Source organism: Orcinus orca, chromosome 1, assembly GCF_937001465.1.
Source record: "Orcinus orca chromosome 1, mOrcOrc1.1, whole genome shotgun sequence".
NCBI lineage: Eukaryota > Metazoa > Chordata > Mammalia > Artiodactyla > Delphinidae > Orcinus > Orcinus orca.
The window spans coordinates 62169355-62194520 of NC_064559.1; the positions used below are offsets into that span (position 1 = coordinate 62169355).

The 25166-nt window shown below is 43.7% G+C and overlaps 1 protein-coding gene across 16 annotated transcripts in view; it reads left to right on the forward strand.

Moving 5' to 3' along the window:
- Nucleotides 1-6814: 6814 nt before the first annotated feature.
- The window catches only part of GPR161 (G protein-coupled receptor 161), a 63442-nt gene continuing 45090 nt past the window's right edge, over nucleotides 6815-25166 (forward strand). For 4 of the 16 annotated variants that reach the window (XM_049715737.1, XM_033428024.2, XM_033428022.2 and 1 more), the window contains exons 1-3: nucleotides 7636-9306; nucleotides 10273-10319; nucleotides 14708-14783. In XM_049715737.1, coding sequence (XP_049571694.1) covers nucleotides 9291-9306; nucleotides 10273-10319; nucleotides 14708-14783 — 139 coding nt within the window. In that variant the 5' untranslated portion in view covers nucleotides 7636-9290. Of the gene's footprint in view, nucleotides 6898-6975; nucleotides 7033-7336; nucleotides 7486-7635; nucleotides 9774-10272; nucleotides 10320-14707; nucleotides 14784-25166 lie in introns of those variants that run through there. The other 12 variants (XM_033428021.2, XM_049715771.1, XM_049715780.1 and 9 more) reach the window with 12 other exon arrangements.

A 25166-nucleotide genomic window follows, 5' to 3' on the forward strand; every position in this document is an offset into this window, starting at 1 on the left:
CTTCCCATTTCAGCACAGATAGATCTATTTCATTATTTTTGTCTCGTGTGTTCTACTGCATGGATAGCTAAGATATTTTTTAATGATGAAGTCACTCGTCTGTGGAGATGATTTATTACCTAAAGTTTAATTCTAGCAAAATGTCATCAATTTTAACTTGAGAACTGAGATATTTGGCAAAGAGATTGTTCCAGTTTACCTTTACCTATAAATAAATTATAAGAAGAAAAGTCATTTGTAAATAGTATTACTCATGAACAGATAATATAAGAAAATAAGTACTTTTATATTACCATCTAATAAAGGTCATACTAGAGAAGGCCCATTTATTTTGAAACTATATATATTATATATATTAACCAGAGGCCACTCTTTAACATTTACTAAACTAGTTTGGGACTGTAAGGTCAGAGCTCTTTGGATGACCCATTTGTGCTTCCCTGTCCTACTGCACCCAGAGATAGACACTGCAGATACAGGTCTGACTGAAGCATGGCAAGGCTGCAGAGGCAGCAGGGTGGAACACAGTTCATATAGTACTTATCCAGTGGCTGGGAAGTCCAAGACCGAGGTGCCAGAAGATCTTGGGTCTGGTGACGACCTGCTTTCTGGTGTGCATATGGCTATCTTTTTGTATCTTCACAAGATGGAAGGCAGAGAGAGAGAAGCAAAATCTCTTGCATCTCTTCTTATACAGGTACTCATCTCATTTATGAGGGCTCCATCCCCATGACCTAATCACCTCGCAAAGGCCCCACGTCCAAATGCCATCATATTGGGGATTAGGCTCCAACATGTGAATTTTGGGGAACACAAACATTCAGTCCACTGCAGTGTGTGTAAGTGTATGTGTGGGTACACATAAGTGTACCCACACACCTGCATTTATTGAACACTTACTATGTGTGGTATTTTCATTTGTTACTTCATTTAATCTTCACAAGGATCTAGTGAGTTAAGTACAAGCATGGTCCCCAGTTTACAGACGTGGATACTGAGGCAGAGAAAAGTTACATAAAATGTTCTGGTGGGGGCGGGAGAAAGGACTGATTACAGAATTGAAGTTCTCACCTTTGAATTTGACGAACAGAGGTCTCTGTCCACTAGCAGCTCAAAAGTCATTAATGGGACTACGAAATAATACAAATAAAATGCCCAGTAGGGACATCAGAACATAGTAGGAGCCCAATATATATTTGTCAGATCTGAATATCTGTGTACTCTGTACAGACCATCTTTAGAAAAAGTTGCCTGGGTTTAACCAACAATTTTACACACATAACCCACCATCCTAAAAGCAACATGTTTCTATAGAAATTTTCAAATGCCCGTATCTCCTGTAATTTTGGACAGATTCTTCTCCCTTCTCTTTTCCCATCCTATACACACACACAAACACAGAGCAGATGTTGCAAGGTGAGACTGTTGCAGGTGAGGTCTGCAGCCCATAGAATCATGGATGGCTTCACTCACAGGTAGACACAACCCAGAGTAAAACCCACCCCCAAGAAACCAGCTTGCGGGAACACTTGCTCCCTCTTCCTTTCCTGGTTTTCAGTTTTCTAGAGCTATTTTATCAGTCATATTGTGTCCATGTCTTCTTTTGTAAGACTCCTCCAACATGTTCTGGAAGCATGCACAATGCAAAGGCAGAAGAGAAAACTGCTTATGTACGAGATATCACAAAAGAAGAAAGAACTGAGCTGGAGGTTTGAAGGCTTGTTCTCCAACTAATGGGTCCCGGCCACGTGCATCACGATCACCTGGGGGTATGTGACAAGATGCAGAATCCTAGAGTGCCATCCCAGACCTGCCATATTCGTTAGTGGAACAATTCTCAAGTCTAACATACCCTTTTAAACAAAGAACAAATATTTGATAACAACCTTTTAGTATCCTGAAATGAAATTTATAATAACATAATCTACTTACATATGGAATTTCAAAACTTCAAAATGGTACTCTTAATGTTAATAATCATAATGAGTGCTTAATTCACATTTCTATCCATAACTTTTCTCACCCAGAGAAAAGCCAAAGGATCTGTAAGACATCTGGCCTCCTGTTTCCTCTCTGAACTCAGATTCTATTTCTCTACCTCTTACTCATGCTTCTCAAGCCACACTCGTCTGACTGTCCCTTTAACAACCTAAGGATGTTGCCTCCTCCGGGTCTCTGCACTGGCTCTTCTCCATGCCCGAAACACTCTTCCCCAGATGTCTACTTGGCTGACTCCCTCACTTCCTTCAAGTCTTTTCTCAAAAGATACCTTCTCAGGGAAGTTCTCCGTGACTACCCTATTCAAGCCCCATCCCTACTTCTGAGACTTCATCTTCCTTTCTCAGCTTTATTATTTTTCTTAGTACTTATCACTACCTAAAATAGAATATATTTTGCTTTTTTATTGTGTCTTCACCCAAATATCAGCTCCACGAAAGCAGGGATTTCTTTCTTGTTTCCTGGCATATTGTGGGTACTCAGAAAACAGTTGTTGAATGAATGAATGAATAAACACCAAAATTATACTCATTTCAATATGTTAACCCTACTAGATGACACTATAAAGTGGTCAGACACTTGCAGTCATAGATAGGGTCACTGTGAACATGACATATAAAAATGTAGACCTAGTCACCTAACTTGTATTGGTAAATCTGACACCTTAAGTGACAGTGATTTTCCAAACTGATGAACAAATCTTGAAGTCTGAACAAATCAAAGTACACTCTTCCCTCAGTTTACACAGTAATGGCATTCCTGAACACACTGGTGTATAACAGAACCATGCAAGACAAAGCAAACAACACCTTTGTGATCAGATTAAGATAGTTTGATTCTAGACTCAGAAAATGGTAAACAGTTTTTTTTGTGGGTCCTTCAAAAGTCACAGCGTTCTTGTTGCCTAGGACAGTCCCACATACTTCAAGACATCTGGTATCCTTGGCCCCCACCCACTAAATGCCAGGAGTGCCCTCTAATTATCGTGACAACCCCCAAATTCTCCCACAGATTTCCAAAATGTCATATTGAGAACTACTCAGTTCGATGCTTTGTGTTCCGAGTAACAGAGAAATAAACCCATATAAGCTTAAAAAAATATTTGTTGGGTCCTGTAACTGATGGGTCCAGGGGTACATTAACTTCAGGGAAGGCTTCATCCAGGATCAAATACTTCAGCCAGGGCCTAAATTCTCCTATTTCTCACCCCCAACACATACCTTTCTGTACTTCCTAAGCTTTGGTTCCACCCAGCATTGTCAGCAAAATGTCCTTGAGGCTTCAATCTGACTGGTCTCCATCCCTGAACCAATTATGTGGTTGAGAAGGATGGGAGATGCTGACAATCAGAGTCCAACCCTGGAGAAGGAGGAGAGGTCAATTCTATGTAAACCCCATGGCTGACCCCTAGGGGGAAGCAATGGTTTCCCGAAGGAAATGTAAGGGTACACTGCCTGCAGGAAAGGAAATGGATGCTGAACAGCAAACAGCAGCTACCCACACTCCTGAAGAGTCATTCTCTCTGGGAATGCAGCCTGAAACTCAGCAGCTTAACAAATTTCCCAAGGGATTCTTTTGATTTTTTAAAAGAGCTTTATTGAGACATAATTTACATACCATAAAGTTCATCCATTTAAAATGTAGAATTCACTGTTTTTTAATATATTCACAGTTGTGTAACTATCACATGATCAAATTTTAGAACATTTTCATCATCTCTAAAAGAGACCTTGTACCCCATTATCAATCACTCACAGACCACTCCACCTCCAGCCCTAGGCAATCACTAATTTTCTTTCTCTCTTTAGATTTACCTATTCAAGATATTTCATATAAATGGAATCATACAGTATGTGGCCTTTTGTGTCTAGCTTCTCTTATTTAGCATAAATAGTGTTTCCAAGGTTCATTCATGTTGTAACATGTGTCAGCACTTCGTTCCTTGTTATGGCTGAATAATATTCCATTGAATAGGCCACATTTTGTCTATCCATTCATCCACTGACAGACATTTGGGTTGTTTCTACCTTTTGGCTATTATGAATAATGCTGCTATGAACATTCATAAACAGATTTTTGTGTGGGTGTATGTTTTTATTTCTCTTGGTTAGATATCTAGAAGTGAAATTACTGGGTCATACGGTAACTTTATGTTTAACATTTTGAGGAACAGCCAAACTGTTTTCTAAAGTGGTTGCATCATTTGACATTCCCACCAGCAATGTACAAGTATTCTAATTTCTCCACATCTTCCACAATACTTGTTATTGTATTTTTCATTATAGCCACCCTGATGCGTGGAAGGTGGAAGCTTATTGTTTTGATATGCATTTTCCTAATGACTAATGATGTCCAGTAGCTTTTCATGTGCTTATTGACCATTTATATATCTTCTTCAGAGAAATGTATGTTCAGATCCTTCACCCATTTAAAAAATGAGTTGTTTACCTTTTTATTATTGAGTTGTAGAAGTTCTTTATATATTCTGGATACATGTCCTTTATCAGATATATGATTTGCAAATAATTTATCCCATTCTATGGGTTGTCTTTTCATTTTCTTGATGGTGTTCTAGGAAGCACTAAAGTTTTAGATTTTTATGAAATCCAACATATCAAATCTCTCTTTAATCACTTGTGCTTTTGGTGTTGTATCTAAGAAACCTCCAAGGGCTGCTTATATATCCCAAAGTTTGGGAACCAGAGGCCTCTGAAGACATACTTTATTTTTTCATTAATATATTTTAAATGTTTCATTGGGTTAGGCCCTGGTCCTATAATGGTAAATAAAACAGATAGGGTTCCTATTATCATGGAATTTATGTCTACAAGTGGAGGTATACTATAAACAAATACATAGAAAAAAGATATATATATATAATAAATTGGGATATATTTTATATTGGGGATCTGAGAGAACAGAGGTTAGAAAATGTCATTTAGATTGGTCAGGGAGGACATTTAAGCTGAGTTGTCAAGGGTAAAAAGGATTCAGTGTGGGAAGAGTGAGGGAATAATATTCTATGTGGAACATGCAATATACTTCCCAGTTTTGCTTTGACTAGTTTTATGTGAACTGCTATATTGAAAAGATATTTTATATCCACAATGTCTCATCATGTGTAGATTCTTCAAGCAGCATTTAGGATTCATTTGGATGAGGCCTCGCATTATCTTAGTTCAGAAGTCTTTGGGGGGAACCCCAAAGGAAATGGCTTGTGAAACTGATTTGGGAGAAGAAAATTATTATATATCTTTTGTTTAAAAAAAAATAATCCTTGCACAAAAGCAATGTCATGTTTTCACACGACTGTCATCTGCAGTATGGTTGTATAGATGACATCTATACAATATCATCTATACAGTGATATATAGTAAAATAATTAATATTTTTTCTATTTTTTCTCTGTGTCTGACTGAATACTCCTCCCAGCTCAAGACTAGCTTTAGAAGAAAAAAAATTTAAGAGAGCAATTGAAAAAATGCCTTTGTTGGCAACAATTTCTATCCTTGAATGCACAGTAAGTTCTGAGCTTATGAGCTATGGGAAGAAAAGCCTTTGTGATAAATAATATATTTGATAATGCACAGCAGGAGAAAAAAAAAGTTTTCAATTGAAGAGTTCAAAATGAAATAGAATAAGTCTGGGAAGGACCTCTCTTGCATCATGGGTGGATATGGAGCTGAAAGAGCCATAATTGTTTTTGATTCTCATTCTCTCATGCCAGTCTATGGCATATATTACCAGACCTTTCTTGAATACCAGCTTTCAAAAGGGTTTAGTTCTCTATGGCATTGGGTGACTTAACTTACATTCTCTCATTTCATCTTTTTAACTCTACAGTATAGGCAGGTGTGAGTATGCCTATTTTATATATGAATAAGCTGAGATTCAGAAAGGTTAAATAACTCCCCCAGGGTCACAAAGCTTATCCAGTGTCTGAGTCAATGCAAATGAAAAAAATAAACAGGGATTTCAGAATAAAAGTCTAAAATATGCTCTAGAACAGCCTGCTTCAAGCTCCTTCAAACATCTGGCTTGCTGGTGACCTAGACTCTGAGAGGAGTTTCAGTTTTTAGTTTTTGACCAAATAGAGCATCTGTCCCATAGGAATACTAAGGCATCCATTTACTTTTTGTGTCCCCATTATCCCATTTGTCCCTGAAGACAAGCTGGGTGTTTGGCAGGTGTTAGATAGTAAACTGTCATTCTAAAGGGTACCTCAGGGTCCTAATGATAGTAAGGAAGCAGCTCCCACAGTGCCCATCTGTAGACAAGGGAATAACTAATGCATTTATCAAAGCAGATGGATTTCAGAGGAATTTGAATCCTGCTCTGGGCGTAGCATCAGTTTTTGCTGGAGTTCGGTGAAATGGGCTTTATAACTTCTTACCCGATTCTTTTGCTGCCCCATTTCTCTCCCTTCGTTTTTAAAGCAATTCTATTGTTTGCTTCAACTTTTTGTCCCCTTATTGAGGCTGCTCCACAGGAAACGCAGAAGGCTAGGGATGGTATAGAACGTGGGTAGTGAGGAAGGGGGAAAAAAAACCCAATATGGGAAGGACGTGTTCTGTCCTCTGAACTGGCAGCACCCTGGTTTGTGTACTGTAATTACTGCTCCCCAGCCTTTTGGCTCAGAGGGAGAGTAGAGTAGCACTGTAAACATCTGTTTACATCCACCCTCCCACTCCCAGGAGCTGGGGGCTCCTCAAAGGCTGGCTTCGCGGGTTGATTCACTGTGATATTCCCAGGGCGCAGGACACTGCCTGGCACCAGGCAGACGCTCAGGCACGTTGGCTACGTGAATGAAAGGTGAGCAGGAAAGGCAATGCCAGGAGTCCACGGCGAGACTGGAGGAGGAGAACGGGACTGTGCGGAGCCTACGGGAAGAATCCGAAAGTATAAGCGTGATGGAAAGACAAATGGAAAAGGGGACGTCCCAACGGCTGGAACTGGGACGGAGGAACGGGATCGGAGAAGGCCCGAGGAGGGACCACAAAGGTTTACGGGAGAGCAGTGGTGCGAGCTGAGAGGGTAGGGGCGAGACAAAGAGCAGCAGCTGAGGCCGATCGTGGGAAGAAATGGAACAGTGGCCGGGAGGGAGGGCAGACGCGAAGGAAGGGGCGTGAGGGATGGGAAGCGGCGGCGCCCGGGCTGGGAGGAGAGGCGGCGCGCGGGGCTCGGGTGGGGCGGTGCGGGGCGCGGGGGGACTGGGGTGGCCGGCGGGCGGAGGGGCCGGGACGGCGGAGGAGGGGCGGGCGGCGCGGGCGGAGGAGGGGCGCGAGCGCCGCAAAGTTACTTGGCCTGCGCCCGGGCAGGGTCCGCGTGCTGGTGGCGGGGCGGCGGGAGGAGTGAAGCGGGGCTCGGCGGGGTGAAACCCGAAACCTCCGGTCCCCGAGCGCGGCCGGGAGGAAGGAAGCGGCGGCGGCGGCCGAGGCGGGGAGGCGGCCAGGCGGGGCCCTGAGCTGCCGCGGCGTCGGCTCCCGGGTGAGCGCCGGCGGGGGCGGGGGCGGGGGCGCGGGCACGGGCGGGGAGGGGGGCGCTGGCAGGGTTGGAGCGTGGCCGAGTTCATTGTGCGGGGCGGGAGGGCGCGAGGGCACAGACCAGGCGGGGTCTCTGCGCCCCCTTCCCCCACGCCTCCCCGCCCCCACGGCGCATAGCTTCTCTACGCGCCCCCTTGGAGGTAGGGGACTGTCCTCCTGGGCGCACTCTGCCTTGCTTCGGGGAGCCGGGGCTCTTTGTGGGAAGATCTTGGGGGCGCGCCCCTCCCCTGGGGCCAGGGGCCTCTGAGAGGCCCTTCCCACTAGCCCGCCCCGCTTTTCCGGCGCCGCCCGTAGCCCCATTCTGAGACCCCCGGAAAGGGAAGACCTTCGTGCGGGCCCGCGACCCGGCTGATAGGGATCGGGCCGAGGGGCTTTACGCCCCGCTCCGGGACAGGTGTGTGGGGCAAAGCGGCCTCGACCCTCAGCTGAAATCCGTGAGGACCAGGTGAGCTACATCTTTTCTGTCGGGGCTCAGGGCGCTGTCTCTCGAGCAGGGCGGAAGATGCGCCCAGAAGTCGCTCGGCCCACCTTAGCGCCGCCGGGTAGGCGTCTCTGTTCCTCAGGTCTTCGAGAGGGAGATTCGGTTAGCTTTGGGGGCACTTGGCCCACCTTCTGGGCCAGAGCTTAACTCCTGTGCAACCTTTTGACAAAGGCATGTGGGATGAGAATTGTCTGTTGGTTAACTGGGATGCTCTGGGGCGCTTCAGAAGGGTCTGGTCTCCAGTAACCACACACTGGTGTGTTGGCATCACTTTATCTCACATCTTTGAGACTATTTTTGTTTTTTATTGTACCTTTCATCTGTTTTGCAAAGTGCTTTCAAGAGCAGGTCATTTGATCCTACTGCCTGTGAAGGTGGTGTGGTTTTGGAGGGAAGGGACTTCAGCTCCTTGATGTGTCCAATTGGGATAATGATAACACCAGGCGAGGGAGGGGGGCTGGGGGGTGGCGGTGGAATGGGCATCACCGTGCGCCCTCCCCATCCAGCCAGCGCAGATTCCGCCTAGCCTCTTCTTCCCCAGTGACCTGGACCTGGAAATGAGCTTCCGAGAGCTACTGCGTCGGGAAATACTAGGTGGCTTTCCCTCATTATCCCTCTTACTGCGCCGCCGAGACAGGTTAGGAAATGCCTTTCCCAGGCCCCCAAAGCAGAGAGAGGAGGTGGGAGATACCTCAGATCGTACAGACAGGGGTTCTTCATCCAGCTCTCTTTAACTGGGATCCAACCACCCATTTCAGTCACTTCCTCCACCGTGCCCCTCTTTTGCTGTCTTAGTCTACACTCATTTTATACTTCTAAGATGCTTCCAAGCACTTTTATATACACTTTAAAATCTCATTCACGTAACAGCCCTGTGAGATGGTGTGAGCTCGTTTTACAGGCGAGGAAACTGAGACTCAAGAGAGAAGTGCTCTGCTCAGCAAGGAAGGAGCCCAGACTGAACTCGGGTCTTTTGACTTGGCAGTGCTTTTCACGTGGGCTCCATCACACAGGTGGCTCCTGGAGCTCAGGATGTTCTTTTGCCCTACTGCTCCAGCGCCGTGACGGGAAGAATACGAACTTTTCCCAAGGAGGCCTGCTTGGCATTTAGAAACTAAGTCCAAGCCTCAGGTAGTCAAATCATCCTCTTGTGTTGCAGCCCTGTGCCGCGGGGATCAGGAACGAGGCCTGGCCTCGTGATCAGAGGGGCCGCGTTCCTTGTTTGGGTTCTGTGGAGGACCGAATGGGCTGAGCTGGAACTGATCTAAATGTCAGGCAAAGGAGGTACAGTTCTGTGATGTAAACTCTGCTGCTGGGGCCCTTCAGGAAGCCTGCGTGCAGGAGGAGGGCTGTGCGGGGGTGGGGGGGGTGGGGGCTGTGTGTAGAGCATGCCTTCCCATAAAGAGACAGGAGCAGGTAGGACAAGGTTCCAGCACACTGCCTGATCTGGATTTGGGGGGAAGCTGCAAACTTTCATGGAAGAAAGCTTCATGTTTGTAAAGTTGGCAACTAATTCAAAACATTTTTCGAAATGTGCCAGGCAACCAAATTATGTGTTCGGGCTGGTTGTGACCTGCAGACTGCGAGCCTGCAACCTTAGGAAGTACTTGCTGTCCTTCTGAGATGCAGTAAAGCATGACTGCAGGGGAGAAGTGGTGTCTTCTTGCTGTTTTGCTTGGAGAGCAGAAAACATCAACCAAGTTGGAGATAGCGCTCTGTGCTACCTGGAGTTTGGAAGAAGCATTGACCTGGTGACTCAGTACTTCATTCATTCAGCCAGTACTAATCTCATCTGTGATTCTAGTCCTACACCAAGAGAGTGCTCACACTAGTTGTTATCTGTTTCGCTGGCCAGTTTATGTGCATAGCAGGGCAGAGGATGGCATTCATGGCAGATATGTTCAGGGAACGATGGGAGCATAAAGGAAGGAGTTTTCAGTGTGGCCAGAGGTAAAACCTGGAGGTGCATTTGCTTTGGGTTTGTGTCTGATTTTTACTCAAGTAACAGGTAAGACCACACCGTATTAAGAGCACAGTCTGACGTCAGCTAGCCTGCACCCAGCCCTGCCACTTACAAACCTGTGACCTTGGATAAATAATGGAAAGCATGCCAGGAATGTAGTAACTTTTCAAAATTATAGTTATTATAAAAGATTTTAAAAATATATAGGAAAATAAAGTTCCCTCTACCTCACCTCAACTCCCTCTCTCCATCTGAAAGGTAACCACTGTACCTGTATTATTTTCTAGGTCTTTTTCAATGCAGAAATAAATGCTCACCCAGTCTGGAAATACAGGTGAATATGAATACACAATATATAGTTTATTGATGTTATATTGTAAAACATGATAAAAATATTATTTGCATTTCCAACTTTAGGACCAACCTTAGTATATTGGATATACCTTTAAAAATACATAAGCGGGGATCATATATAATTATATGCTCTGTGACTTACTTTTTTGATTTAACAGTAAGACTTGGATGTCTTCCAATATCAATATCATAGATACACGTCATTCTTTTTAATGGCTACATAGTATTTCATAGTACAGATGCGCTGTAACTCATTTAAACATTCTCCTACTGAGGGACTTTTAGATTGTTTCCAACTTCATCTATTATAAACAATTCTATAGTGAACATCCTTGTACGTAAGTCTCTGTGTACTTGTAGAGTATTTCTGGATAAAAGTTACTCTTAGAAGTGGAGTTAGTGGGTCAAAGGGAATGTGTATTTTAAACATTTATTTAAGCAGAATTCCCTGTGTGTATTGGGATCTGGAGACTGTGCAGAAAAAGAGATTGAATTTGTTTAATTACTTAGGTTTACTTTTTGGAGATAGGTAGTATGCATGAAGAATGACATTCAAAGGCTATAAAAGGTAACACCTCCCTCCTACCCTAGCCCTCTATTTCCCTTTTTGGGTACAACTAATTTTGCCAGTTTTTGTGTATTCTTCTAGAGACAGTCCATGAGTCTATAGGCCAATTAAATGTATCTTCTGTTTTCTTCCTCTAAAAAAATAAATATGGTAGTATGCTAAATACCCTCATTCTGCTTATGGAATTAAAAAGATTTAACCTGTATCTTGGAGACCATTCAATATCAAAGTTATGTGCACTTTAAGTGCTGATAGATTCTTCCATGTCTACCCTTAAAACAACAACAACAACAAAAAGCTTAATGAATTTACACTCCCTCAAATTGCCCAACAAATCCTTTAACAATTTTTCCATTGAATTGTTGGTGATTTCATCAATTTTTGAGGCTTTTTCTAAATTTTGGATTTTAATCCTTTTCTTGTTAATAAATCAAATATCTTGCCTTTTTTGTCTTCCCAGCTTATTGTACCTTTGATTGTGCAGAAGTGTTTAATTTTTATGTGGTTAAATCTATAAGACTTTTCTCTATGGCTTCAAGTTTTCTGTTTTATTTAGGAAGTCCTCTCCTATCTCAAAATTAAATTTTCCTAAATTTTCTCTTTCCTCTCCATTCCTACTTTGCTTTTTTCATCTAAAAATACTTAAAATTATCTCTTTTACTTTTCTTCAGTTTCCCTCCTTTCTGACACTGGGGAGGTCAAGGTTTGAATTTGCTGGTGAGCCTCTTTAGCCAGTGTAGCATGTTTATTTCCTTCTATTTTTACAGTGACTTTTTTCACCAAGTCTTAAGGATGAGCTCTTCTCCAGGTGGGAGAATAGAGAGAGAAAGGGCATTCTGGACAATGGAACCATTGTCAGGTACATTGTCAGGTACAAAGTCATGGGGAACAGCAGTGCTTACTTGGAGAACTGTGATTTATTCAGTATAGCTGAAGTGGAGAGTCCTGTAAATGAATAGATTCTGCAGATGCCAAAGAATGATATGGCATGACCAGGTTTGTGTAGGGGATGATCAGTCTTGTAGCAGTGGGGAGGACAAATTGGAGTGAGGGTGAGATCAAAGACAAGAAGATGAGATAGACACATCTGATTGTCATTCAGAGGAAAGATGGTGAGGCTCTGAGCTGGGGTAATGGCAGTGAGGACAAAGTTTTTTGTTTTTTTTTTTTGCGGTACGTAGGCCTCTCACTGTTGTGTCCTCTCGCGTTGCGGAGCACAGGCTCCGGACGCGCAGGCTCAGCGGCCATGGCTCACGGGTCCAGCCGCTCCGCGGCATGTGGGATCTTCCCGGACTGGGGCACGAACCCGTGTCCCCTGCATCGGCAGGCGGACTCTCAACCACTGCGCCACCAGGGAAGCCCAAGGACGAAGTTTTGAGTTAGGGTTTAGTGGTGCACTAGATGTCTGTGATAGGGAATGGAACCAACCAACATTTATTGCTCTACATACATTACCTCATTGAATCCTAGCAATTCTGTATGAAAATCCAAAGCTCAGGTATGTCCATTACTCTACCCAAGGTCACACAGAAAGTGTCATTCATGGCCTTAGCCCCATCAGGATTATCTGACAAGAGTGGTCTAGGATGTCCCAGGTTCTGTCTTGAGTGATTTGGGTGGGTGGTGATTTTTTTTCTAGGGTAGAGAAAAACATGAAGAATAGCATATTGAGATGATAGAAGCAGAGATGGTGAATTCCATTTTGCACGTTATATCTGAGGTGTCTGGGTGTGACATAAGGGGGAAAACATCTACTAGGTGGGTGGATATGAACCTGGAGCCCCCAAGAGTTGTCTAGGCTATAGATGGAGATTTTGGAGTCATCATTGTTTAGGTGAGTACGGAGACGGAGCACACAGAGAGATGAGGTATCAAATAGGACTCTTCTTCTGCAAGTCGTAGAAAATCCAGTTCAAATTGGCGTAAGCAAGAAGGAACTTATTGGCTCTTATCACTAAAAAGCTCAAGAGTTGTATTTGGCTTCAGGCATGGGTTCAGGATTCAAATGATTGATCAGGACATGTTTTCTTACCTCCCCTTGTCTCATGCTGTCCTCTCGTGATGGCTAGGTGAAGCTGCAGGTTCAGATCCAATGGACGGGGGAAGCTGTCTTTCTCCCAGTTATCCCAGCAACAGTCCTGTTACGTCTCATAAACTGATTTGCTCAGAGGGACTTGGAATGTGCTCTTGACCAGGTGTCGATGGTGTGTCTCATCCATGAAGGCACATGAGCTCAGAGGAGGAAAAGGATGAGTCTTCAGAGGAAACTCGGGCAACTACAGAGCAAGGGGAAGAGAAGGAAGGGAAGTAAACAGTTAATTTCCTCTGCAGATGAGAGGAAGAAGTAGTGCCCCAGATGGCATCTTGGGAAACAGTAACACTTAGAGGACAGGATGATTCCAGGTAGGTATAAGGCTGGTAGGGAACAAAGCGGGGAGAGGCAGGAGAGAGCTGGGTCAGGGGAGTCAAGGGAAGAGGGAGTCTCAGGAAAAAATGAAAGTTGTCAAAGGTGTCAGATGCAGGAGAGACCCCAAGGAAGGACCCACTGGATTCGGCTAGGAGGTCATTGGTGACCTTGCCCTCAGCAAAGGTAGTCATTTATTTTAGACTTGACTGGGACTACTTTCTAGAGGGTTCATATTCCTACATGTATTCTGCATTCCCCACCCAGGCCTGGGGATGGCCAGGTAAGGGCAGAGGTGTCGTGATGGCAGTCAGGAAACTGGGGTTTGTCAGTAATTAGGTATATGACTATGTGTAACTCACTTCACCTCTTTGGACCTTCAAGTTTCATCATCTGTAAAATAACACAGTTAGAATGAGTTACTTCTAAGGCCTCGTTTAGCTCTCAAATATTGGGGATTAATGAACTTGATCCCTTCTAACCATCTCTATTACCACAGCCCTGGTCCAAGCCTTCATCTCTCACCTGGGCTGTAGCAGCAGCTTCCTGATTGGTGTCTCTGTCTCCGTCTCCACGCTTGATCCCTGCAGTTCCTTCTTCACCCAGGAGCAGAGTAACCCTTCTAAAACATGAGTCAGATGCATCACTCCGGGGGCCTCCGATCCCACCTGGAATCTAATCCACCCTCCTCACCACGGCCCACAGCACCCTGCAGAATCCAGCCCCTGACCGTGTCCATGTCTGCCATTCTCCTCTTCCCTCACTCCTCTCCAGCTTCATTGCTATTCCTTGGACATGCCAAACTCATTCTGCCTCAGGGCTTTTGCGAGGGCTCTTCCCCTGGCCTGAAATTCCCTTGCATCATTTTTGGTCTCAAATGTCAGCTCCTTGGAGAGACTGCTGACTCCTCACTCCCAGCCCACCCACCCATTCACCCCATCTCTTTACCCTGTTTTACTTATCTTCATAGCACCCACCACTCTCTGGAATTAGTTTACCTATTTATTGTCTACTTTTTTAGATTTTAATTTTATCAGATTATTTCTTTCTTTTCATATTTTTTCCAGATTGATTGAGATACAATTGACATACAGCACTGTACAAGTTTAAGGTGTACAGCATAATGATTTGACTTACATGCCTCATGAAATAATTATCACAATAAGTTTAGTGAACATGCATCATCTCATATGATTCAAAATAAAGAAATAGGGAAAAATGTTTTTCTTTGCGATGAGAACTCTTAGGATTTACTCTCGACAATTTTCATATGGCTGTGTTAATTATATTTATTATGTTGGACATTACATCCCTAGTATTAATCTTATAACCAAAAGTTGCTACTGTTTATTATTTATTTGTTTGCTGTCTGTGTCCCCTGCACCCTGAACGTAAGCTCCAGGAGAGGAGAGATCTTGGCGTCTTGTTCAGTGCTGTGTCTCAGCTGCAAAGTGGAGCCTGGGACCAAATACGTATTCATTAAACATTTTTGGGGGTAGCTGAATGAGGAATGAGAAGGGGGAAGTTAAGAGTGTCCAGGAACGAGTGGCAATGTGGTAAAGGAGGGAGGGGACATCCCCTGTTCTTCAGGGCTGTATATGATGGCATCTGTCTCAGACATGGTCATCAGAAAAAAATGTATTCAGAAGGAATACCTCTTTAAGCCATTTAAAAATATTATTCTCAGTTTTAACAATATGAGCTTAATTAGTTTGCTGGGCTCTATGAGGATAATGAGTAAAACAAATAATTAAGGGTAAAACCAGTTAGCATAGTAATCATTGTTTATCTTGTGATAGAAGTAATCATCTCAGTCTTAAGTATCAGCATAGCTTCTGTCTCTTCTTGTCTCCGTGGAGCATCTATGTGAATTTGTTTATGGAGGGAGTTGTTTTATTTTTCTTCATCTGTTTATTAAGGATAAATAGTAAAATATAGAATGAACTCAGTTACTCCTATAGAACAGGATTTCTCAACCTCAGCACCACTGACATATTGGGCTGCGTAATTCTTTGCTGGGGGTGAGCGGGAGGCTGCCCGGTGCATTATGGGACGTTTAGCAGCATCCTTGGCCTTAGATGCCAGTAGCATTCCCTGAGATGTGACAACCAAAGATGTCTCCAGAAATTGCCAGATGTCCCTTGAGGAGGGAATGGGGACAAAACCACCCCTCCTTGAGAACCACTGATGTAGGATATTGGGGGAGTGACTGAGTCTGATTGTTATCTAGAATCTTCTGACTGGACATTTTCAGACCCTCCCAGCCATCCTGATTCCCTCTTTAGCTTTAAAAAAAGAGATTTGCTCCTTCAGGGTAGGGGTTGTGGGCATGAAAGGTCAGTTCCCCTCATCGCAGATGGAGGTAAATTAAAATTGCACGTTTCTCAGTCAGCGAGCACCTGCCTTACCGGATACCGAGCAGCACAGTTCTGAGCTGAGCGCTTTTCTGCGTTGACGGAGCTCTCAGGCCCTGAGCCCCCGAGTGGAGTCAGAGATGCTTCCATTTTGCAGTCTCTTGGAATGCAGCTTTTCTCTCCTCTTTTTATCCACTTAAGTGGTCAAATGAAACCTCTTTGATTTAATTAAAATTTGAAGGGGAAAAGAGAATTGAGTTTTCTTTCCATGTCTTAAATAACTTTCCTAAACAGTTTTTGAGTTTATCTCCCAACAGCCACTCCACTAGCTGCTTTCACATGTGTTACCTCATGTATCCCCCTTGATAATTATATGAAGTAGGTTCATTCCACTCTCTTGTTCCTCTCGGAGAAATTGAGGCTCAGAGAGGTTAGGACATACACAGTCACATGAAATTCAAACCTAGGTTCAGTCCAGATTCCGAAAAACATGTTCTTTCTATTGACTATCAGATCAAAGTAGATGTTAATGAGTAGGGGGAATATAAAATATTTATTTTCTCCCACATGCAAAGTGCTGTTGGGAATTCAAAGGGGAAACCGAGGAAGAATTTATAATCCATCTGCAGGGGAAAGCATCCTCACCTAAAATAAAAACTTGTGCTAAGACATGCGTGTCTGAAAAGATAATATAAAAGAAGAACTAGATATAAGGTGTGGTCAGGGTCATTGTGGGGATGGAATGTTCCAGAAAGGCTTCTTGAGACTTTTGCTCTTACGGTAGATGTAAGGACCTGCAGCCAGATGTCATTCATATAAGTGTCAATAAGGGGGTAGGTGGCCTGGGCTTATGATAGTGGCCTGGGCTTATGATAGTGGTCTCCAAGCTCTGTCAGGCTATGTGGGTCCACCTGCACTTTCAGTATCACTTCAGTTGGAGAAAAGAAAATGCTTAATTACAGAAAGCTGCTGTGAATCAATAACAATGTAAAAAATGAATTCAAATTTTATTGACCACAACAGCATATATAGACATTTGAAGAACAATAGTTGGCATATGTGTGAGACATCATTTATTTGGTCTACAAACAGTAACTGCTAACTGGAGTTTGGGAATGCCTGACTTAGAGGATGTGTGATAGGATAGTTTATAGAGGAAATAAAAATAAGAGGGAAGCAAGGTAGCTGAGAAATAGTAATACTCTACCTTGTTATGCAAGCCTGTGCAAATATCTTCTGCAAATATAGCTATAGTCTCTTCAAAATTCATATTTTTTAGACTTAGCCTTTTGGAAGATTCTAATGTCAGTCCATCACTATATAACAGATTTGTCTGCACTTACATATCTGTCTTTCTGGTGGTATAGAATCCAATAGGACTCGACAATCTCGCTTTTAAATTCGCAGTTTTCCTCTTACCACTTAAAAAAATATTAAAGTTAAATGGAGAGCTCTGAGCTGTTTCAAGGGTCGTTGTTTTTCTGGAAAATGCCACAGTTACTCACTTGAGCCATATAACTACAGTTAGCATGTCACTTATCTGGCAGAGTGCTGAGAAGTAGAAAATCAACCCTCCCCAAAGGTGCAGGAGGAGATGACATCTGTATGACAGAAGCCATACCTGGAGCACTTTGCACTGAAGCCCCCCCTCAGGATATCAGCCCCTACTTTACATAAACCTTTCCTTAGCTTGGCAAGGAAAACTACAGGTAATTATACTCTGTATAGGGAAAAGGGCCACCAAAGGTTGAAACAAGTTGCAGAGAAAGTTTCAAAAAGAAACAATATGCAAGGCACACTTGGTACAACAGGAAATAACATTACCCTTATCCAACTTGAGGGAATCACTGTGTTTCAAATCATGAACATCTCACAGTGATAACCCCCCAGCTGAGTGGGAAGCTGAACAGTCTTCTCTAAGATTTTAAATGAGAGCAATTATATTAGCACTGATCTGTAAGGTCAAAATTTCATTTATCTTGGCATTTAATGACCTTGAGTCATCATGAAAATCGTTATGTTTTGTATCCTTTGTTTTAAAGTATAGGGAAATGTATGATGAATTTTCATGAATTTTGCCTAAAGGCTTGAAACAAAAAGTTTTGATGACTTAAGGTGATAAAGGCCCACCAATTCATAAAACTCGCCTATCCAGAATGAGGCATTTCGAAGGATTAGCTTGGGTTTTAGTGCAATTTTGGAGGGGAAGTTGTTACTGGAGGCCCTCTCTTTTTGTTTTTTTTTTTTTTAATTGAAGTGTAGTTGATTTACAGTATTGTGTTAGTTTCAGATGTACAGCAAAGTGATTCAGTTGTACATATATCAATATATGTATATTCTTTTCTATTATAGGTTATTACAAGATATTGAATATAGTTCCCTATGCTATACAGTAAATCTTTGCTGTTTATTTTATATATAGTGGTGTGTATTTGTTAATCCCATACTCCTAATTTATCTCTCCCCTCCTCTTTCCCCTTTGGTAACCATAAGTTTGTTTTCTATATCTGTGAGTCTGGTTTATAAATAAGTTCATTTGTATTATTTTTTTTAGATTCCACATGTAAGTAATATCGTATAATAGTTGTCTTTTTCTGTCTGGCTTACCTCCCTCAGTATGATCATCTCTAGGTCCATCCATGTTGCTGCAAATGGCAATGTTTCATTCTTTTTTTATGGAGACCCTCTCTTTCTAATGATTAGAATCTTTGATTGTATATAGAGTTATCATGGAAAAGGGTGAACAAGTTAGGGTTATAGGGTTGTTTGCACCTTAGGGTCAAGGGGAATGCAACAGGGGTAGATGGGAGAAGGGGATGCTTGGATAAATAGAGACCCTATAGCACCAATCCGTACCAGCAAATTTTTTTTTGCACCATAATATTTATGCACAGCGTGGTTTGCCTTCCTCAGCATCTCTTCTCACTTTGACCTAAGTGTCAAGTTAGGATAGCTTTCACAGCATGTAAAGGAAACCCTACTCCAAGGACTTAGTCAGTAAGGGGTTGACTAGCCGTGGCTGGACACAGTGGCTTTACAACTCAGTAGCTGATTTGGGCTACTGTAGTCTTTCTGCTCTGCATTGCATGGGACATCCAGCCACATGGTCAAAAGATGGCTGTTTCACCTTCAAGCACTGGGTTTGAGTTCTAGTCAGGAGAAAGGGAGAGGGAAAAGGGCAGAAGCCACAGCTTGAGTCTGTGTCTTTTTGTCAGGAAATGGATAGATTTCCGTCACCTTGTAGACTTCTGTTGACTGGAACTGGATCTAATGGCCACCGAAGCTCTGTGCAAGTGAGTTTATTTTTGTAGGTGCATTTGATGTCCCACATCAAGTGAGGGTTCTGTTGATAGGGGAAAGGGGAGAATGGATATTGACTGGATAATGAATAGTTTAATAGTTTATTAGTTTAATATTTGCTACATCTGCAAAAATAATTCTCTGAAGGCAAGAAATGCCTAGTGTGCCAAGATGTTCAGTGTCCCATTTTTTATACATATCTTCACTTATTTTTCACAAATATTGGGCACCTACTGTTTGCCAGGCACTGTTCTAAATGCTGACCCCAAAATTTATAGGCCAGAAATTTCTCAATTTCAGGGAGCCTACAGTCCAGTGAAAGGGAAAGACATTAACAAGATAAATAAGTACACACATATGCACTAAAGAGAAAAAGTAAAAAAGGGAATGGGGCCATGAAGTATGGGGTATGAAATGTTAGGTAGTGTGAACTGGGAAGGCTTTGCTGCAAAGGTGATATAAATTAAGGCCTAAAGGAAATGAGAGAGCAACCTACAAAGATATGTGAGGTGAAGCCATTCTAGGCATAGGAAACAGCAAGTGCAAAGGCCCTGAGGTAGACACATGCTTGATGTGTCTGAGAAATGGTGAGGAGGCCAGTGTCATCGGAATGGCAGTAAAAAGGTAATTTTGATTATAAGTTGGACCAGTAATGGAGAGCCAGATCATGTAGGAAGCTGCAGGGCTTATTCTGAGTGACATGAGAATCCTTTTGGGGCTTTGAGTGAAGCAGTGACTTGTTCATGTTTTTGACCTCTGTTTTAACCAGCTCACTCTGGTTGATGCGTTGAGGAGGGGGGCAATGGCAGATGCAGGTAGACTAGTGAGAAAGCTATTCTAATAACCCAGAGAAGACATAATGTAGCCTGGACCACAGTGATGGTAGCGGAGATAGTAAGACATAGTTGAATTCTAGACACATTTCAAAAGCAGAGCCAGTAGATTTGCTAATGGACCAGATAGGAGATGTGAGAGAAAGTGAGGAGTCAGGAGTGACTCCAAAGTTAGGGTCTGAGCAACTGGAAGGATGGGGGTACCGTAACATGAGATGAAGAGATATGGGAAGAGCAGGTTTGAGAGGCAAAGGACTTGAAGTCTGGTTTTGGACATGTTAGGCTTGTGGTGCCCATGCCATCCAAGTGGAGATGTTGAGTAGCCAGTTGGGAGCTCCAGGGAATGGCATTGGCTTCTCTGCCTGAGCACGGCCTCCTAACCAGACCCTTGGTCCAGTTGCCCCGTGAATCACCATAGCCACTTCTGGCATCAGCGCCAGGTAGACTTAGAACAGCCTAGGGCAGGTCTGACCTGGTCCAACCCAGCTTTGCCTTTGGGATTTGCTGGGATCCCAGTTCCAGGCAGGCTGGCCATGGGCCAGTGTCTGTGGAGGTGGAGGCTTTTCTGAGCCTGCCCTGGGAAAGCTGGCGTTTCTGCTCTTCTCCCGCCCAGGGGAGTAGCGTGGTCCAGGCTGGTGTCCAGTGGCTGGCAAAGGAAAGATGGCTGCCTCGCGTGCAGCTGGGAAAGCTATTTCTGTAGTGAGATCCGGCCCGACCTTCAGGCTGCTAAGGCCCTCCCCAGAGAGCTGTGGTCAGCCCGCCACTGCTTTCCCTCCCTTTCCCTAAAGAGCTTTTCTGCTGGGGCTTAAGACTCTCCCGAGTGTGTTGTCTTCATCATGACTTCAGCCGGTATTTTGTGGATTTTTTGGGAGGCCGAAGTGGACCCTCCCCATCCGTGTTCACCGGGAAACACAAGGGCAATGATGGCCGCTTTCAGTGTTGCTGGGGGAGGCCTGGGAGAGAGGCCAGTGGCCCTTTGAAAAAAAGTCAACAGACAGTCCATGGCTCAGAGTCCAGCTTGGCTTAGTACTGAGTGTTCCTCACATTCTACGACAAAAACTGCACCAGAGAAGTTTGATGAACAAAAAGTTGAGTTTTGCTTTACCATGTCATCTGTGGACAGTGCAGCACGATGAATCATTTTACTCAGTGGGTTTACCTTGGAAGTCACTGCCGGACTAGTCCCTAGTGAGGAATAATCCAGGGCAGACGTAGCCTGTGTTTCCTCATCCGATGCAGGAAGAGGTTACTCTACGTGCCGTCTGAGGTTCTTCTCTTCTTCATCAGCAGGTGAGATGCCGTGAAGTCAGCTGACTTCCTTCATTTCATGACTCTCCAAACCCCGTGGGGAGAGAAGTTAAAGAGAAGGTACCCTGGTATATTTTTCCAACTTTTTTTTATTGCTGTAAAATATACCTAACATAAAATTTACCACCTGAGCCATTTTTAAGCACACAGTTCAGTGGTATTAATACACTTATATGGTGCAATCATTACCACCGTGCATCTCCAGAATTCTTTTCACCTTGTGAAACTAAACCCATTAAACAGCTCCCCCTGTCCCCCTCCCACCAGGCCCTGGCAGCCACCATTCAACTTTCCATCTCTATGATTTTGACTACTTGTAAGTACCTCATATAAGTAGAATCATACAATATTTGTCTTTTTGTATCACATAATGTCCTCAGAGTTCATCCATGTTGTAGCATATGTCAGAATTGCCTTCCTTTTTAAGGCTGAATAATATTCTTTTATGTGGATATACCATATTTTGCTTATCGGTTCATCAGTCAATGCACCCTTGGGTGGCTTTCATGTTTCAGCTACTGTGAATAATGCCACTATGAACATGGTGTACAAACAGCTCTTTGAGATCTTGCTGTCAGTTATTTTGGGCATATAACCAGAAGCGGAATTGCTGGATCATATGATAGTTCTATGTTTAATTTTTTGAGAAACTGCTGTACTGGTTTCCACAATGGCTGTACTGTCATCTTCACCAACACTTATTATTTTCTGGGTTTTGGTTTTTGTTTTGGACAGTAGCCATCCTAATGCGTGTGAGGTGGTATCTCATTGTAGTTTTGATTTACTTTTCCTAATCATCATTGATGTTGGGCATCTTTTCATGTGCTTATTGGACAGTTGTATATCTTTTTTGGACGTGAGTTGTTCTTTTTTGTTGTTGTTGAATTTTAGGAGTTCTCAATATATTCTGAACACTAATTTCTAGTCATATATATGATTTGCAAATATTTCCTCTCAATCTGTGGGTTGCTTTTCTACTCTGTTCATGGTATCTTTTGATGCACAAATTTAAAAAGTTTTCATGAAGTCCAGTTTGTCAGTTTTTTCTTTTGTGCCTGTGTCTTTGGTGTCATAGCCAAGAAATCATTGCCAAATCCAATGTTCTGACTTGTTATATTTTTTGTATTGCTTTAACGCCTCACCGCCTGTACACACTTCTTTCTTTCTTTCTCTCTTCAATCAAGTTATTAGACCAATAGATCAATAACACATTTTAGACTTCATAAATCTTTATTCACTCATTCCACAAACAGGGAGAGTGTTCCGACTAGAGAATAGGCAGAAGCCAGAGCAAATTGGAAATGGAAGCACGTAAGCACAGCTGGCTGGAGCGGAACGTACATGAAGGGGTTGGTGGGTGAGAAGTCTGGAATTTAGATGAGGCCACACCATGTCAAATCTTATCTGCTGTGGTGAGTAGATGGATTGAAGGTAGTCTCACAGTCATAGAACCAAGTTGGAGAGCTACTACCTAATGCTCTGTTGAACTGGGCACTTAACCTTTCTGAGCCTCAGTGTTCCCATTTTATTCATTTAACAAACACGTGGTACCAAACTCTATTCTAAGCACTGTATAAATATTAACTCATTGATTTTGTCCACCAACCCTATGAGGTACTTACTCCTGAGCAAGGAGTATTATCTCCATTTGACAGAGTGGGGAGCTATGCCCAGAGAGGTTAGGTAACATGTCAAGGTCACAGAGGCCAGTAAGTATTGGAGCTGGGATTTGAACCCAGGCTCTCTAGTTCCAGAGTTCATGCTCTTAACCACATGTTGTATTGCTTCTCTGAAACAGGGAGAAGAGTAATTCCTTCCTCTAAAAGTTATTCAGAAGGTGAAGTGAAACAATGTATGTAAAGTTACATTGTATGTTGCACACTGTTTTGCCAATACTGATTATCATTAGTTAATAATAGTTTAACAACACTTTGGAAATGGGTAAGATTCTCAAGGACATAGGGAGAAAGGAATGGATCAAGGACTGAGCCTTGGGAAATGTTTTTGCTGAGTAGCAAGAGCTTGGTTTTGGAAAGACATTTGACAGAGTCATGGCTGACGCCCTTGTGGACAGGGTCATGGTCAGTGAAGAGCCCCAGCCTGCAGACTTTCAGTCCCTGCTGAAGGAAGTTTTGGAGGTTGGTAATGTTGATAATGTACATACAGAGGGGACCAAAGCCGGGTCTCTCCCACTGGCAAACCAAGAATTCAGACAAGGACCATAAGGCCACTAGGGTTCTGATTCTAGCTTCTTTTCCACCTTCTGGTGCATGTTCCCGAACAGACCAGGGCTTGGACCAGCTTTGCAGGTGAAGTGAAAGGTTTCAAACCAGGAAGTTACTAGGTTTATGGTGCCCTTGTGGGGACAAGAGCAAAGCACTGTACATCGTAACAGACCCTGGACTGGCTGGGTGGGGACATCCCTCTGGGGTCGCAGAGGCTGAGTCGCTGCACCCACCATCTTTGGAACAACTTTCATGTGTGTGCCACAGAAGGATGGAGGGACTGCAGGGAAGGAGACCGGGGATTCTGTGATCTCTTTCCGGCTCTCAACAAGTTGTGTGGTCTGGTCTGTGGGCGGGATGGGGGATTCACTGTCTCTCTCAGTTACCTTAGTGCAAATCAAATGGTTATTTGAACCTTCCTCCCAACTCCACGCCCTCAACTGCTCCAGCTGGTGATTGATGTGTATAAAATGCTTTGAGGTGCTGAGATGAAGAGCCCCTGAGAATATGGCCAACATAGCATCACAGTGACCTCACCTGAACTTATTTGAAGTGGTGTCTTAGGAGCATTTCCTCACCTGGAGAGTTGTTTATTCGAGCATCTTACGTACCTACCTGTTGGCATGTGATTTCTTTGGAAGAGGGCATCTGGTGGTCCCGGCTTTTAGGGTGCTCAGCTCTTCATAAAAATGGGAGACCACAGAGGAGGAAGTGAGCCGCTACCCTGATTGGGTATATTTAAGGATATCAGAAGAGAACCTTACACTAAAAGAAATGATTTGCTCTGGAGAAGACTTTTGAAGAGGTCAGGTGTGTCTTGTCGTGTTCAGCACCCTTGTTAGGTGCCAAGAGTCCTGCATCCTCTGACCAGCATGGTCTCCCAACACAAACCCAAGCCTGGGCCTGCTGTCTGTGGACTCTCAGGCCGCCCCTTCGATGGCCCCATTTGTAATGGGCATTGTGCGGGTGAGTGAGGCCTCCTTTTCCTTGCAGTGGCTTATTGACTGGGTCACGGACCACCTGATGTCCAAGAGACTACATATGCTCTGGGGGTGAAAAGCTTCTCTATGTTCCATATGAAGAAACTCCACCATACTAGGGTCCATGGTTCCATGGCGTGGTCCGTGGCGAGAAGAAAAGGATAAGAAGGTCTCCAGCAGGAGGCTGAGGAAGGCAGAGCTGTGCCTGAGGAGTCGGCCTAATGCTGAGAAAGGGAAGGTTCCTGGTACCAGTGTCCAAAGAGGTGGGGTCTTGATGTGTTATATGCAGATCATGGTGTATCAGAGTATCAGTCAGGATTCTTTAAGTTGCAAGTGCCAGAAACCCTGCCAAATTAGCATAAGTGAAGGAGAAAATTCACCAGCTCGTATAACTGAGGAGAACAAGAAAATTCAGAATCACACATTACTTCATCAGCATTTGTGAATGGATTCGTTGCATGTTCTCCCTGCCCCCTTCTTTTTCTCTCTTGCTCTCTTTCTCTCTTTCCCCCTTTCTCCCTCTCTCTCTCCTTCTCTCACTTTTATTTGCCTGTAAGCACTTTCCATGTAGTGTCCAAGATGGCCAGCTGCTGCAGCCCCAGGCTCATGGTATCAGCCTACCAACCCCATGGTAGGCTAGTCTGTCCTCCGGCTGTTCCAGCCAAAGTCCTGGGTCATGTGACCATGGCCTAAGAATACGGGAAGGGTCCTCTCCCAAAGTAAAATCAGGGTAAACACTTCAGATAGAAGCCATAGTATGAAGTGAAGGCTCACTGTGTGCCAGACGCTGTTCTAGGCACTTGATACAAATAAACACACTGTTCTTTTTTACAGGAGCTGGGCTTCAAACCCAGG